Source organism: Blennius ocellaris, assembly GCF_963422515.1.
Source record: "Blennius ocellaris genome assembly, chromosome: 1".
Classification (NCBI taxonomy): domain Eukaryota; kingdom Metazoa; phylum Chordata; class Actinopteri; order Blenniiformes; family Blenniidae; genus Blennius; species Blennius ocellaris.
This window is the reverse complement of record NC_137650.1, coordinates 17,533,142-17,550,877: the sequence shown is the minus strand read 5'-3', so window position 1 is coordinate 17,550,877 and position 17,736 is coordinate 17,533,142. Positions and strand designations below refer to the sequence as shown.

At 41.5% G+C, this 17,736-nt stretch overlaps 1 protein-coding gene across 1 annotated transcript in view; it reads left to right on the top strand.

Moving 5' to 3' along the window:
* Positions 1 to 16,708, top strand: part of LOC308149014 (transmembrane protein 266-like) — a gene marked incomplete at both ends in the record, with an annotated part of 47,423 nt that extends 30,715 nt beyond the window's left edge. The window contains 8 exons of the mRNA XM_080520637.1: positions 4,997 to 5,151; positions 6,654 to 6,727; positions 7,998 to 8,054; positions 8,425 to 8,563; positions 11,520 to 11,635; positions 13,368 to 13,563; positions 15,800 to 15,862; positions 16,068 to 16,708. Of these exons, the coding sequence (XP_080376763.1) occupies positions 4,997 to 5,151; positions 6,654 to 6,727; positions 7,998 to 8,054; positions 8,425 to 8,563; positions 11,520 to 11,635; positions 13,368 to 13,563; positions 15,800 to 15,862; positions 16,068 to 16,708 (1,441 nt within the window). The remainder of the gene's footprint in view (positions 1 to 4,996; positions 5,152 to 6,653; positions 6,728 to 7,997; positions 8,055 to 8,424; positions 8,564 to 11,519; positions 11,636 to 13,367; positions 13,564 to 15,799; positions 15,863 to 16,067) is intronic.
* Between the last annotated feature and the right edge of the window lie 1,028 nt (positions 16,709 to 17,736).

Here is a 17,736-nt window from a genome sequence, read left to right as displayed (position 1 = left end):
CTCCTTGGAGTAAGTTATGGTTCTGATGAGCAAAATGAAGCCTTTGTATGGCCCCTTTGATTTTCTCCCCCCCATCCTTGTTTTTTTAATGTTTGTAAATCAATTTGTCCCACAATTGCTGATGTAATAAATCTCTCCCTATCAGCAGGCTCTGTTCTCACACTTTTTAAGCATGTTATAATCCAGCCTCTGCTGAAAAAACCCCCAAACTGAACCCCACCATTCATATGAACTATAGGCCTATTTCCAAACTACCCTTTGTCTCAAAAATACTTGAAAATGTTGTTGCCACTCAGCTTACATCTGATCTCGAGGCACATGGTATGTACGACCTGTTCCAATCTGGCTTCCGTGAACTTCACTCCACAGAATCTGCTCTGACTAAAGTCACTAATGACCTTTTGATAGCAGCAGATGATGGGAAATTCTCTGTACTGGTACTTCTGGACCTCAGCTCTGCTTTTGACACTGTGAATCACAGTATCCTGCTTTTATTGTATTTGTTGCCTGTGGGTCAGATAATTAACCATTTTAGAGGGATTTCTTACCATCTGTATGCGGATGACATTCAGTTATATTTTTCTTTTAAACCCAAAGAGAGCAATACACTTTTCATTTTAAATGACTGTTTGCAGGCCATTAAAATGTGGATGATTGACAATTGCATTCAGCTTAACACAAGCAAAACAGATACTCTTATACTTGCCCCCCAACAATGGATTCCACCAATGAGACAGCACATTGGGCCATTAAATTATTATATTAAATCCTGCCTCTGTAACCTGGGTGTATCTTTTGACCAGTCTCTGTGACTAGACAGCCATGTCGGCCTGTCGACACGTTCCTGCTTTTTCCAGCTGCGTCACACAGCCAAACTAAAAGGAATGGTATCCATTGTGGAGCTGGAGATGCCTGCTTTCATCTCTTCTCATTAAGACTACTGTAATGCCTTTTTTACCTGTTTTAATCCACCATCTTTAAACCGCCTTCAAACCGTCCAAAATGCAGCTGCTCATCTTTTAACAGGAACAACCTGGAGAGCCAACATTACCCCTGTCCTCTCCTTTCTTCACTGGCTCCTGATCACTTTCTGTGTTCGTTTTAAAATACTAAGTGCTAACTTTTAAAGCATTACATGGCCAAACTCTATTTTATATTTCCAACCTCCTTCACCCATATGCCCCAAATAGAGCGCTCAGGTCTGGCCAACAAATGCTGCTTGTCATCCTACAGACCAAGCTCAAAACCCATGGTGATTGTGCATTTGAAGTTCTCGCACCAAAGCTGTGGAATGCTCTTCCTCTTCAGCTGTGATGTATTGACTCCTGTGGTACCTTTATGAAGCCATTAGTCAATCACACTCTCAATAAGTAGATTGACATTTGAAATATACCTTCTGACTTTCTTTCTGAGATTTGGATGAGTTGATTGATGTATTTTTCACTTCCATCACAACCTATGAGGCAGAATCCTTGGTCCGTGTGAAGATTACATGCTCTGTGTGTGTGTGTGTGTGTGTGTGTGTGTGTGTGGTACTTTTTTCTTTGGGATTCTGACTTTTTTCAACAATAAAATGCTGAAATGGACCTGCAACCCATAGTGACGTGTTTGATCATTCTCAGCTGAATTCAGCTCCAGTTTCCCCGCCAGCTTCACTTTGATATATACGGTCTCAATATGGAGCTACAGTCAAAGTCCTTTTATTTTAACTTAGGACAAAGACTGGACGGAGGAGGAAACATGTTGCGTGAGGATTAACAGGTCTGCCAATAATCCCACCGCCAACACCCTCCCCCACCTTTCCACATGCACGCACGCACACAAAATGTCGTGAACCACCATATTATAATAATAGTATTGTTTGTTGAAGCTATTTACTTTAAGTCTGAGCTACTCAGAAGACGTACATTTACTCCAAAAAGTAGACCAACTCTTTCTGCGTGATGTTTACTGCAATCAGTAGACCAGCTTCACTGTCACTCAACTTTGGGATTCCTTCAAAGCCCAAAACAGGGTGAATAATCATTGTGTTTTACTTTCAACACATATTCAAACTGAAAGCTTTATTGCTGTGATATTTTTAATGCTTTTCCAAGCAGTTGAATGAAATTTGAAATTAAACACAAGTGATTTTGATGGATAAGATAATCATCTGGTGCAGGTTTGCTGAACTATAATCTATAATTTTGAGGTTGCTTGAACCCATTTGAATAATTCAAATGCTTAAAAGGTTCCAAAACAATCTGTTTACTTACATTATCTGACATTTCAAGAAACATATAACATGCATTCATCTAAAAACTGTGCTTTCCTGTTAAATTGTTCCACAATTTCATGCGTGAAACTTTTCTATGTTGGAATTCACCTGCACAGTAGTTTGACTCAGATGTTTGGAGGATTTCAGTGAGCCCAGGGTCATCTCCATCGCCTCAAAGGTGCTCACGCCAGCTGCAAAAGCATAAATAAAACAAATTCGACCATATTTTAAGTAGCCCATGTATTGCCTCTGACATATGAGATGTCCAGGTGTTCTGGCAAAGTGAGCCTGTAAACGTAATGGCACGATAGCTGGCACCCACAGAGTCTCACCGAGACTCTGGTGTAGCAGATTCAGCACCATCTGGAGCCCACACACTCATGGCACCCCACCCAAAGCCAAGAAGATGATTGCTATCAGCATGATTACGCCTTTATCTGATTAGTCGGGCATTGTTTACAGACTTGTGGCTCTACCATGCCAGGCCTGAGCGAGTGCTTCTTTCAGACAAACCAGTAGGAGGGTGGAGTGACCATCTCAACAGATGCTAAAAGCATTTCCCTTATTGCTACCTAAATGTGCTTTATGTGGGAGTAAATCATAAAGCGAACGCCTCTGAAAAAAGTTTTCAGTTGAGTAGTAGTTTTGCTGCTTGTGTGAATTTTCAACGTTTTTACAGGCTCAAATAACAAAAAAACGCCTCATATACAGTGAAACAAACAAGCTAAAGAGAGAGACACACGTGTGGCCTCTTCCAGTGGCTGAGCAGGAATAATGTGGATTAAATGACACGTAAAAAAAAAAAAAAAAAAAGGTTCTTCTCTCGGGATCTTTGTGTCACAGCGTCCATTCAGCTGCAGAAAATGCCCCAACATCAGTGGTCATTTGCTTTTCCTGATAAATGATTATCTTGGCTCTTGTGACTGTATAAATCCCATAATGGTATGCAGTAGGGAAGAGATAAAGACAGGACTTTATTGGTGTCATCACATTCAAATCCCGTTTTCATAAAATAATTTTAAGGATAAGGACTTGCATTAGACATCCGGTTAAAAACTGGTCACTATATTATGTATTAGAGTGTCTTTGGACACACACCCCAAAGTCACTCCCCCTGGTGTCTGAGCTCCTCATTGGGTTGTCACTGGTGTGTGACGGTGTATGTAAAGCATACCATGTAAAGCATATTGAAACTGCTGAAGCAGTTAAACATTAGTTACAAGACCAAAGTTAGTTTACTATTTATAAAAATAACCAAAAAAAAAACTTTGAGACTACTCCATGGCAAGCATAGTAAGTTTGTTTAGAAGCCACTGTGAAAATGGAGCCATTTTGCTACCGTTGCAGCTCATATTAGTGCCACGCCAAGGAATGAAGATATGATCAGAGGAAGGACATGCTCTGCCAATGTCTGTCTCTCTCATGCCAGAGCATGGGGAGAAGGGGAAGGTAGCTTGGTGAGCCAACTTTCCATTCCAGCTGGAGAGCAAGTGAGAGGCATTGTTTCTTCGCAGCTCCGACTGTCCTTCCTTGTAGCTGCTGATCTATATGACTATCCTACTATTTGAAAACAGCACTGGGCCAGGCTGCCAGACTCTTAAATGGCCTGGATGTTGGACTCCAGAGAGCCATCAACAATAGAGTCTCACAATTTTTAAGAATGATATTCTGTCTAATTTTTTCAAAATCTTAATATTGTGACTGCTGTACTGAACGGGGTTGCCAATTCTTAATTTTCCCGAAAAATCCATCTCAGGTCACTACTTTCCAAACATGGAAATTCCTTCCTCTCAATCAGCAGCAGCCTCTACAGTGACTCCCTTCATTGCAACACAAAAAGGAGTCCATTTGTATTCCAGGCACACTGCTGATGGCCCAGTCACTAGTTCACAGAGCTTCACTGTCCCTCTCTTTGTCAATGCTGTCTCTGACTCCAGCTGTTATCGCCAAACTTTGCCCAGATTTCAACACACATCACCTTTCATAAGTGTAAACTCACACCCCCTGTTGGTCGTGTCAGGGAGTTCACAACAGACTTATACTGTTCAATCATTAAAAAATCTACAGCCCGCTGTGTCACTTTTAAAAACACTGTAGGGCTTAAATCACATTTTATTAATTCATTGTGCCTTACTTAACTTAACTTTCATTTCATATATTTCATTTCATACAGTATATTTCATTAGAGCATGAGGTTGGTTAAATCAGGTCTGCAAAATTCTAATATATATATATATATATATAACAGCAAACAAAAATACATGTAAGAGTGCAAGTAGTAACAATGAAAGAAATAGAACAAAATATATGAACTACATAACAGAATAAACTATTCATGATCATGTAACTGATTGCTCAAGAAAAATTGTTTCAGTTTGAGTTTGAAAGAATCTTAATCCGGACAAAGACAGATTTGTGCAGAGATATGAATCCATGTTTTGATTCTCGGGAGAGAAAAAAAAAAAGTGTTTGACCAAAGAAGGATTGAACAATCGCACCTTACAACTCCTTTTGGATGCTCCAGGCGTTGCAGAGCCTGAAGTTGTAAATGAAATCACACGCTAGCTGAGTGCCTGATGAAGTACATATTATAGGCATTGATGGAGTTTTCAGGAATGATTCATTTATCCTAAACAATCATTTTCAGATCAGTTTGTGACTATCTTCCTTCCTTCAATTGATCAAATAAAAGCCAAATGAATATAACAACTAATTGATACTTATGTTCTTGTTTTTCAGGTCCAACTGGTTGAAGCCGTGCTGCGGGCGGCGGGTGGCGCTGTGGCAGGTCTGTCTGCTCAGCGCTGGATTCAACTGTATCCTTGTGGCCTGCGTCATCCTGGTGGTGCTTTTTCTGTCCCTGGAGCTGCTCATAGACACCAAACTCTTGCAGTGTAAGTCGCGCACATTTACTTTTCCTGTATGAACCTGTACTTTTATTAAGAAGAAGCTTGCTGAGCACACATATTCTTCTCCATTATTACACTGTGTGACATTCATGAAACACCTGGGAGGCGCATAGTGCGGCACACAGCAGCAGATCCACAGAGCGGGAGGGGCTAAACTACTTTGTGTCCTTGAATATAAACCAGACTCTTTATTAACTCCTCTGATGTTGGTCTTACACCGAGCTTCACTTGCTGGCAGAATGCATTAAGAAATTTAACATTCTGAGATTAAAAATATGTATCATTCTTCCTGTTATTTTTCAATTCCCTGTCTTTCATGCTCTTCTCCTTTTGTAATTGACATTGCATCATACATATTTAAATTATATCTATTGCTTGGGTCCCAGAAATGACAAAAAGGACTTACATGCCTAGGCATCACTGGCAATATGTATGTGCATTCACTTAAATTGAGTTTTGTATACAATACTTTTGTTTATCATTTTTTTTCCTACTTTATTCCACAAAACATTTTGTTGTTTCACGATGTGTTTCAATTTGCTTTTATGGTACGAAGTCCTTTACCGCGGCACAGCACAAGTGGATGTTGATAACTCCATTGTTGCTACGTGTGTGTGTGTGTGTGTGTGTGTGTGTGTGTGTGTGTGTGACATTGACTGGACTTTTGTCCTTTGGTATCATCATTGAAGTACTAATAAAGAAAGATGATGCGTGGGTGTAAGTGGAAATCATATTATTTATTTTAAGCCAAACCGTGTTAGGATGTTGCCATGCCTGAGATGATGCCATGTGTTTGCACAGCTGCTTCGTGTGTGTGTTGCTTTGCCGGTCACAGAGGAGCTGCTGGAGCTGGATGATAAATGGTTGTGATGGAGAGTGATGGAGAGAGGTGATAATGAACCAAGTCTCTTGTCAGCGGCAGCAGGCACACATCCCCATCGATTACTGGCCTGCATCCAGCTCTGATGATGCCCCAGTCTCACTGCGGGGACGACAGAACTTGAGTCACTTTAGATCTATTGTAATCTAGTTCTTCACACTGACAGTCGCCCTGTGAGATAAATAGAGGAGTGGGCAATCAGGCAGGGATCGGGCCGCAGATTGGTGGTGCAGGATGTGGGAATATACAAGTTGTATGTTGATGGATGAGCTTGTGATTTTATTGAAACTATTATAAAATGTTTTAGTTTGCATGGTGTTGAAGTGGTTAGCAGGTTTGCCTCAGATGGTCCTAAATACGAATCTGAGCAGTCCCAATGTGGGGGAGGGTTTCCTCCCACTGTTTAAAAACATGCATTCGAGGTTAACTGGTGATTTTAAATTGCAGGTCTGTGTATGTGTGTGTGTGTGAGACTGTCTAACCCTTTATGTTTACCCTGTGATGGACTGACAACCTGCCTTTGCCCTTATAGTCAACTAACGCCCCCCCCCCCAACATTTAATTGTTTTCCCCATTATATTACTTAATTTGATTCGTCTTTCAACAGTTTCCAATGCGTTCCAATTCGCCAGCATTATCCACTGGATCAGCCTTATCATCCTGTCACTCTTCTTTTCAGAGGTATGTTTCTCCTGATATAGCATCACATCATTAATAAAACCTCTTCTTATGTATTTCTCATTCCGCTATATTTTCACTTTGGTGCTCTTGGATGGTCTCAGGAAACATTTCAAGGCCATACTGGCACTCACACGTCTCCTTTCAGTTTAATTCATGAATTAATTAAAATATAACATTTTTCTTCAGCTGCATATTCTGTCTTTCCTACAGCATTGCAATTCAGGTAAAAGCCTTGCGGCACCATAGGAGGTGGTTGTTGCTGTTTAATTTCCATAAATGTCTGGTCAGGTTAAAACTTAAGGTCCAGAAATGTCAATCATTTCATGCAAAATTGTATTTAGGCGTAATATAATTCAGGCCCATCGTTTGATAAAATTTGTGCCTTATCACCACTCTGGAATTGTGCAAAACCAAATGGAAAGGGGAGAATTTGGCCCACGGGCCTTCACTCCAGTGCAAACCAATTATCTTGACAGCCTCGGCCCCAATGCCCTACACCAAACATTAATTACCAGTGAGCCAACTGGAGCCATAATTAAAGCGGAGCCTAATGAGCAGTGGGGATGGGGTTACTGCGATGTGATCCATCCAAACACCTCACCCACCGACATCACGGAAGCAGAGTAAGCGGGAGTGGTGTTGGATGTGTGTGACATTTCTCCTTCTGGTTCCTCTGCACCAATCAGAAAGCAGCATTCTTGAATACGTGGGTGAAGCACCTGTGCGTCTCACCTGACACCTGCATTGTTGTCCAACATGTGCTCAACAGGATAGATTAGGTGAAGCGTTCGCCCGCAGCATGTCGCCTTAATTAGAGTGTAAATCAATGACTTTGATCAACAACGTGGCCCTCAGTCAACTTCTTACTGTATGTGATCAGACTGTGTGCAATGTGCTTATTTCCAACATCAGCATCAAATAACAAATCTACAACAGATGGAGCTAAAAGAAGATAATAATATAGAAATGAATTTGGAAAATATTGAGATAAAAGGGTTGTTTAATGTTTCACATTTAGCTTCTTATGCTGAGAATGGTATCAGATATAACATCATGCAGTTATTCCACAGGATTAAGAAACAAAGGAGCTTAAAAATCAACCAAAAAACCCCCCCAAAAAACGGACTTCTGTTAAAAAGATGAATGTTTTTTTGGATGTGATTGGAACTCAAAAAACTGAGAATATCACAAGAGCTTTTGACATGTATCAACACATTCCCTCAGATATCTATTTAAGGTTTTCATTAATGTCTCTCTCTATCTGCCTCAGACTGTTTTCAGAATTGTAGTGCTCGGGATCTGGGACTACATAGAAAACAAAGTTGAGGTTAGTACTGCTTTACATACAGATATTTTGTCACACACAGCTTCCTAAATCGGCTTCCGATTGAGATATGATCTTTCTGTATTGAGGTTTTCAGTGTTTGCACTTAAGTGGGTCAGCATTTTGATTAAAATCTAATGTGCCTCCTTGTGAAGAATTGATAAAATTACCTCACATTTATAAGATAAATAGAAATTGGAAGTTTGTATTTGAATAATGTACTGAGATCAATGTTTCATGAATGGACAATCTTTAGATATCTAGATTACCTTTGAAACTAGTAGAGTACAAATGCAATATGGGCTTATTGTTCTAAGCAACAGCTGCACATGTTTGAATATTGTGTGTTCTTGTGTGTGTGGGACCTCCTCAGGTGTTTGATGGCGCTGTAATCGTGCTGTCCCTGGCCCCCATGGTGGCCTCCACGGTAGCCAATGGGCCCAGCAGCCCCTGGGATGCCATCAGCCTCATCATCACCCTACGTATTTGGAGGGTCAAGAGGATAATTGACGGTAAGACACTCCAATCAACCAACCAACTCTCTCGTTCAGTCCAGATGTGAGTCGAATTTATTTTATTGTTAAGCTGGCCTTGAAAACACCCAATCTCTCTTAACATAGAAAGTTCACGTCGAAGCATAACAATCAGCTGGCCTTGAACCAGCTAAATGACCCCATTCTTTCCTTGATTATACAAATAATTAGTGATTCAGAGCAATATACGTATTGATCACCCCTCACAGTAAATTGCTGCCATGCCGCCACTCTAACTTGTATTGATTTTAAGTGTCTGGTTAAGTAGATTCAGAGAAGCCATAATGAATATAGTGGTTGTTCTCCTCTATGCTAATGCAGACTGGTTCGATAGCTGCTCAGAGGTCACCCCCGCATGACGGGTCCCTGACTGCATACAGGATAAACGACACACAAAAGCAAAAGCTCAGTTTAGAGTTCATTTCATGTGTTTTGGTTTTCATTTCTCCTTTAAACCTGCTGTTAATAGTAACTCACATTACTTGACATTCAAATATCTCAGAGTAAATGTGGACGCTTTTAATCAATGGGTGGTGCTGAACCTTTTTTTTTTTACCTTGGAGCAAACTCAAAGCAATGGGCAGTTAAAATGACAAAACATACCACACACTAAGTTGTGAAAGACAATGAAACTAATCTCATCAACATGACAAATAATAATGCTTTACTACACATTTTCACCCTCTGAAAATAACTTGAGACACTTTCAGCAGGGGTAGCTTTTGTGTGCTTCTTAATAATTCTGCTGGCGCTGTTGTCTCCGGGGAACAAACTCTTGATTATTCTGCTGCACATCGTGACCTGTTGGGTTTGATATTCGTGAGTGATTGAGTTTCCTTGTTAGGCACACCTCAGAGTAAAAAAAGAAAAAGAAGACAAGTGAATGAAATCTAACCAGTAAATGAACAACAGAGCGACTGGCTCAGTTATCAACAAGGATTGACTCGGTTTCTCGCTGAATAGGCTTCTGAATAGGCTTCTCTTGGCGTATAAAGTGGTGAAGTATGCATCACTGTGATTGAGGCGGAAATTACAGAAGAGTTGCACAATCTATAAAAAAATATTAAAAAATCAAATAGAATTTATTGGCATATAATGTATCCTGCAGGAAGCATCAACATTGCATATGTTCTGAATTGTAAATGTCTAGAATGGGATAAGAAGAAACAGGATTTTGTGGGTGATGAGCTCATGTCACGTGTTTGTGAGAGCAGTGAAACTCTTCACTCGGTGTGTGGACGGAGAACAGCGGGGCATCGCGTTAGCCTCTGAGACATTGTGGGATCATTTGTGGTGAGAATTACACTGTTGTGTGTGTGCTGCCAAACACTGTCAGCGTGCACACACACACACACACACACACACACACACACACACACACACACACACACACACACACACACACACACACACACACACACACACACACACACACACACACACACACACACACACACACACACACAGTGTGGCTGAATAATGAACTACTGATTGAGCTTTTCATGCTTGTTTGGATTGTGACTAGAGTGACCCCATCTGATGACTTTTGCGATGAGTGTGTGCCAGCAGGATTATAAATAGGTACAAGGATTATGTGGCGATGGCTGTGCGCTTTGCTCTACCGGTCTCTGGAACGACAAGCTTCGTTCTGGTCTCCTTGTAGTTCAAGTCCACAATCACAACACGTAAGAGAACAGATGAATAGGGTAATTAAACGTCACAAATTTGCGTTGCTTATTGGGACGCTCCCGGTCAGCGTTACCAGGTGTGATATCGTGTGGCTGACTTACAAATGTGACGACAGGGAGGTGTAAAATACTGATGATCTGCCAACTGTGATGACAACAGGTATCCAAATTTATTCTCTTGATTCTTTTTTTAGGCACACCTTCCCATCCTGCTCCGGAAAGTATGTCATGTATAAATAAAATGCACTGTCAGATTGGTGTTACTGATTTACTAAGATGGGACTTAAGCGTTTGGTGCATCAAATCCAGCATCGCTGCTCTTCTGATATTTTTGAATGACGTATTTTCAGTTTTATTTCCCTCAAGTTATAGCAGATAGATTAAAATAAAGAAATAAGCAATCATAGAGGACAGAAAAGGCAAGGCGGCAGAAAAAAGCCTGTTGATAAGACTCAAGTCGGGAGCATTTCATTACACTGTTGGCAACGTCACATTCGAGCCTCGAATCAGTGTCGAGATAAAGGATAAATACAATAATGATTTATTTCAACTCTTTAACAGGCAAATGCCCATATTTGATAATTGCATAACACCCCTGCACTTTAGAGAGAAAGTCACTGAGATGGATAATAAAACACTTGATTTTGATCCATTTCAATAGTTTCCAACAAATTTTAGAACACTGTCGAAAAGCGTTTATTATTCAAAGTGACTGTGAAAGTTTCTAAGAGGAGAATAGTAAAAAAAATAAAATAAATGGTTTGAAATATCCACACACCACACTGTGATCAAGAAATGTTATATTTTCAAATACATCGATGACGGTCCCATAGAGGGTTAGGAATTCATCAACTGATCTCTACATTGAGGTACAAATGTCTAGAGACTAAAATGTGAGATATGTGGATGAGAATGTGAGCTGAGAATACACTATTTTGACATATTAAAGAGTTTATGAACCTTCTCAGCACCCTGACCAGTTCTCTCGGTACATGTATAGTGTTACCAGTTAGCAGTACTTAATGAGGGTTGACAGAAACCTCTGGGGTAAGAAACTCACTGTGTACCAAAGTTGCCCTCTGACCTTGACGTGCTTCAAGTATTTTACCATTCGCCAATGTGTCTTTACTTCTTTCACTAAATTTGTTTTAAATCCCACAGTCCTTTTGACACTCTTTACAACAATATAGTTTATTGCCTTTTGTGTTTAACTGAGTGTCTTTTCTTTTCCATCTCTTGTGTTTTAGCATATGTGCTTCAAGTTAAAGTGGAGATGGAATTGGAGATCCAGCAGTGTGAGAAAACAAAGGCAGTGAGGGAGGAGCAGCTGGAACGCCTCACTCAGATCTGTCAGGAACAGGCTGTGAGTACCACGACTTTACAAATCCACAATGCATTTCCAATACGTGTTCCCAAGCACTGCTAAAAAGATTAGAAAGTTACAAAACACTAACAATTATATGAGACAAAACTGTTATTGAACCACGATAGGAGGGGCACATTCATGGGAATCATACTTTTCTATAAAAGGATGTTTTATTATAGTGTATATAAACTGAATGAAGTTCAAAAAAGTTATCTAACAATGCATCACGTTAAAGTCTTCACTTCAGTTGCATGGCTTTATTAGTTTCTCTTTTGCAAAATACTATCATATGACTGCTTATCATTTCTAAGAGGTAAATGCTTAACTGCACGAATGGTGTGTTTAAATTGACTGAATGCTTTCTGTATTTGGTTACATCAGAAAGTGTCAGTAATCCGATTACCAGCAGAGGGCAGCAGTACCTCAAAAAACAAGCACATTTCGTGACCATCTCTGTGAACACAGACAGCGCCACATTGGAAAATGTAGATCAGGGGTGCACAACACAGTTATCTATGTAAAAAAAAAATTGGTCATTACCTGAGTTTACTCTTGATGACTTGCACCGAATGGAATCAGCCAGGGATGCAGAGTCCGGACAGTAGCTGGTGACGGCCATCCTCAATCACACTTCCAAATGATCATCAGTCATGGTGGAACCATACTTTGACTTTATGATCTTTATGTGGGAAAAGGCTGACTCACATAAATAAGTGGATCTGAATAATGTGGTCAAGGAGGCACATTTCCTCATGTTGGGGTACTTTTCCTCTGTGAGTAAATTCCACAGAACTGTCCATGAGCTCTGGACTTCAGCTCAATGTCGGCTTGTCGTGTCAAAATCTCTTCTTCCACTCCAGAAGAGTTCAGGTGAAACAGTTTTGCAATTTGTGATGCGGGTGAATCAACCTCAGCATCTTCCCGAAAAGGAAAGCACATGAAGGCAGCGACTGGCTCCAGCAAAGAAAAGTCTTGAAAACGTTTGTCAAACTGTGACAGACAGTTGTCAATCTGCTCTGTGTAGCGTGCACGGTCAAGTTGCACACAGGCCTTCTCTTGCATCTTCAGCTCTGGAAGTTTGCCAAATCAGGGCGCTGTAACTTTGACGAGATATGTTGCATCTTTCGTTTGAAAGCATTAACTGAGCTGATCATATTGATCACCGTTTTGTCTTTTCCTTGCAGCAAGTGACGGGATGGATGATAGGCTGACGTCTATTTTCTTAATGCCATGTGATCTACCCACACAACCTTTGCGATCGACTGGTAGCTCGCGATCGACGTAATGAGCACCCCTGATGTAGATTATTGTAAATATTGAGAGACTCACTGAACTGACCGAGATTCAGGGTAGAGACAAAACTTTCATTATGATTTAAACAATAATTTTGAATAAAATGGCTAAACTTTGACATAAATATAGGTTTCTCAATTACTGTCCAATGTGACGTAAAACTATTTATTGTGTATGTTATCTTTAAAATTCCCATCGAAAGCTCAATGCTTGGGCATGGATGCTGGCTATTTTGGATCCCACCTCCCATTTCCTTATTTTGTGACTCACCCATTCACCTCCTTTATTTTTCACACAATCCTTCCTTATATGCTCCATTGCCTCCCTGTTGTATTTATGTGAATCATCCACCAAATACCTTTTGCCTTTCCACAATTATTCACACTTCTCAACTTCTTTTTCTTCAATGTCTGTGTGCACAAACAATCGTCTTCAGTTTGAGATCCGGCAGCTGAGGGCACATCTGGCCCAGCAGGACCTGGACCTCGCAGCAGAGCGAGAGGCGGCCATGCAGATCCATCACGTATGGGGCAAACAGGGCAGGAGTTTTCAGGTCGTGGAGGGTTTGACTCCTGGGGAGTCTGATGATGAAGGCGGTCAGAGGAACCCCAGGGAGCCACACACCACCACAGGTATAGTATGAGGTCCAGAAGCCGTGACAGATATAAATGTATTGTGCAATCTAAAAGAACAAAGAGTAATATTGGAAGAAAATGTTAATTTTGAACCGATACCATCCAAGATGTATTTGTTTGCTTGAGAAAGCAGCAAGACAAACGCAGAGAGAAGTGCCACATAAAGTATGTACATAATTCTGTGGAACAAAAAGTCTGTAACTTGGTAACATCAGGTGAACTGGATGCCGGAGCAGTGTACAGTTAATCTGGAGCAGTAGCCCTGGAGCATCTTTTAGGCCAAGCTCTTAGCCCCTCCATACTCACACACAACACCCATGTGACCGTAGGCGCTCTGGGATCAATGCGGGGGCAAAAAAGCTTTTAGGATCTGGTGAATCCTGGAGAAAACATGCGTGATCTCTGACACCACCTCAAGGCTGCATAAGGCTCCTGTCATACCCCAACTAGCTCTCTTACTGCCCCCCTTCTTGTGGCCAGGCCAGCTGAGCCAGTCCCGGCCACTCGGGCTATTTAAGGTACAGAGTGCTCTGTGCTTTGAGCCTTGTTCGGAGAGAGTGGGCTTCTGTCAACATCTGTTCCCCTTCACCTGCAAACCACAATAGGGGAGTGGGAGGCTCCACAGTGGCCACAATATTACCCCGAGGGCATACTGGGAAATCTGGCAAACAGAAACAAGTGGGGCTTTTTACAGCAACATGGTCACTGGGATAAGCACTTAGGCCACAGGGCTCGAGTGAAATCAGGTGAACTCGGGTCAGGGTTGTGTTGTCCAGTATTGTGTACAAGGCTTCGGGTAGGTTTTCTGCCTCACCTGCAGGCTCCTCTCTGCCAGTAACTTATAAACGGGGCAGAGCTCTTCATAAGAAGGGCTGTATCATCAGGTTTTGGCACCTCAGAGTACCAACCCATGTAGATTTAGAGGATGTCCAAATAGCTTTAAGATTATCCATCAGGTGCAAGAATGAATGAGAAAAATGAACATTTAAAGCGACAGTAAAAGCAACAGTATACAGTGTATGCATATAGTGTATAATATGGTTTGCTAACATGATTTTTTTTTTTTTATTAAGGTGGGTGGACACTGGATCTCTTACATGATATCACTAATGTCACCATAACCATAAAGCTACTGTTTGATTCTATTGGAAAGTTTGCTGAGTTTCCCTTGGTTTGCTCTGCTACTTTACCTGTGAAAGAGAACTGACGATTTACCCATGAAAATCTAAGGTTAGATTTGAACTAAGAGGACCTGTACATGTCAGCTCTCCTTTTCCACAGACAGATGACAGCCCAGTAAGTTGACAGTCACAGAATGAAGAGAAGAGCATTTTATGTATGCTGGACAGCCCATTCTTTTTTCTTTTTTTTTTCCCCTCCTTCTTAAAACTCATGTGTTATTAATTGTGGGGTGATTGTCTCGGTCTTGTTTTAGTGAGTGCAATGCTTCCTCTCCAGGGGTGGCTCAGGGATTAATATTTTAGACTGAAAAATAAATGAAATTACCCATCAGAGTCTGCGGCATGTCCCACGGGACAGGGGCTAGCACTCAGGGTACTCTGGGTTCGCACTCAGCCAGCGGACAGTAAGCTCAAGACCAATCAAGCGAACACAAGCGCACGGCGGATCGCAGCCATTCACCGTACACGCCGAAGCCTCCGAGACTGGAGGGATCCCAGCCTGAACAAAGAGCTCCCAGTCTCTCTCGCTCTCCCCCATTTCTCTCAACCCTGACACCAACCCCACCCCGTCCCTGTCCCAGTTTATTCCTGGTACAGCGAAGGTGCAGTAAATGCACAGGATAGCAGCGTGTGATCCAGACCACTTGCCTTACAAAGCACCTGTGGCCTGGGGCAAAGGTCATCTCCGCCAATACGAGGTTGTGAACAGTAGGGATAATATCCATTTGCACCAGTTTTAGCCGCAAAGATCGCATTGAGACAAAAAGGTGCCAAATCAAATAATAATGTTAAAGCCTGCTGTGAATCATTTCAAACATCTGTTCATTTTAATGCTTGATTAGTGTATTCCAATAACCACCAAAATGGATGTTGGTTGACACTAAACAGAATAAAATGATGGAAAGGCTACAATATAGGCAACATTTGTAATATTTGGAGATAAAGCAACAAAAGAACAGATGGACACACTGCTCTGTTTTTAATCATCCTCATTTGAATATCCATCAATATATAATTATTTTGTATTTGTACATCTATATATTTGACCTCAGATCCAGTGGTGCGGGATGACATGAACAATTACATCAGCCAATATTACAGTGAAGCAAGCAGTGGTAAGTAATCTATGTAACCTATAGATATAAAACGCAACTATAGACCACTTCATTAGAATGCAAAGAAATGTATTTGGTTTGTGACCCAGTTTTGATTTGTGACGTTACAAAACCCATCTCTGATAAATGCTGTTCAGTTGTCTTTGATCCAAACGTAAAATACATTTTCCTGTTGTCTGATTAATTCTTATCTACATTTGTAAAGATGCTGGAGCTTCTGGCTTAGGCCCCCGGGTCATCACCACAGCGGCCATTGATGTTCACCTCCCCACCAGTCCAAACCCCATCCAGTCGAATCCCATGCTCGCAATGGAGCGTGTGGGCAGCGCTGTAAGTGACGCCTCTACCAGCATATCGCGTTCCAGCGGCAGCCTGACGGCCCGCCCCCTCAGCCTGAGTAGCCACACCCCGGGATCCTCCATGACAGACTGCAGCAGCAGTGCAGCTCAGGACCTCAGTCTGAGCTACAGCTCCCATCGTTGCTGCCCCCCTTCTTACTCAGGACAGGAGCCCTGTAGGGACCCCAGCATGGTGGTGCAGGAGCTGCTCTCCTCCCTCTCTGAGGACTCCTGCCTTGCTCAAAAGGGTCTGTCGGTGGACCCCGTTAACCTTAAGCTTCCAAGTCCTACTGGTTCAGAAAATGCCAGCCCTGAGCTGGACAACAAAATAAACATCTTTAACCGCAGGAACCAGGAGGAGCGGCGAAGCCGGGGAAGGGGCTGCGTGCTGCTGCAGACCAAACCCCTGATCCACCTGCAGGGAGGCACAACGGGGCCGTCTCTGGAGGAGAAGTACCGGCTCCTAGGACCGTCTGATTCACCGCTGGGTCATATGTCTGACACATAAGCGACATTTACAGAGAAACAGCAGCTTTTAATCGCTGTCTCTGTTTGGCATTTTCTGAACTCTTGTGACAAGTCGACCCTTGTAAGAGGAAGCAAATAGGATGAAAAGTTGGATTTTTTTTCTTTGTTGTTGTTTTTTTTGCTGTGTGAATCCAATCTTAGCCAATTCAGAGTGAGCCTGAGTCTTAGCTTCCAGCGAACATTTATGCTTCGTCACTCGATGAGTCAGTATCTGAAATGTCAGTGAGGATTTTTAGGCCCTCGTCACATTTGTTCAACCTCCCCTGTTGTCCCAGACTGGATTTTAGGGATCAGAAATGCCCGGATATAGCACAACAAAGACAATACCGTCCCAGTAAGGATGCGTCTACAATGTGTTCTTGGACACATTCTCTATCAGGAATTTTCACTTTGAATGGGTCCTAAATGCACTGAACTTTACATGAATTAAAACCAGCAATGGACCATTCAAGCCTATACTGAACAAACACAAATGTTGAACAGTGCTGCAATCCTACACACTGTTCTCGCCAATGTCAAGCAGTTTAAGGAGTGTTTTCTATTGCATTTTGATGTTATTTTCTTTGTTTTCATTTGTATTTTCAATTTTAAACCTTAACCATGCTGTTCTTTGTTCAGACAGCCACAGGGTATATAAGACTGGCTTAACTATTACGACAGCCAATTTTTTTACCTTTGCCTTTTTGTCACCAATTTGATTTGAATCCGTCATCGAAATTGATTAAATAGCATTTTTGTTTTCAGAATTGTATTAGTAGGGTATATTTGTGTGGTTTAAACAAAAAGGCAATTGACTGGACTCTTCACGTGAAACTAGACTGGAGTGCTTGTAGCATGAACCTTTAAAAGAAATGTGCCATGAATGGCAAGCAAATTCTTTGCACTTTAATGTTTACAGACACTTTTGTAAACTTGATATTGGAGGAAGTTATTGCCAAATGCAGGTGTTGTCATATGAATGAAAATAGCAAAAATAAAAGTTAGTATTTCCTTAACTGCTTTTAGATG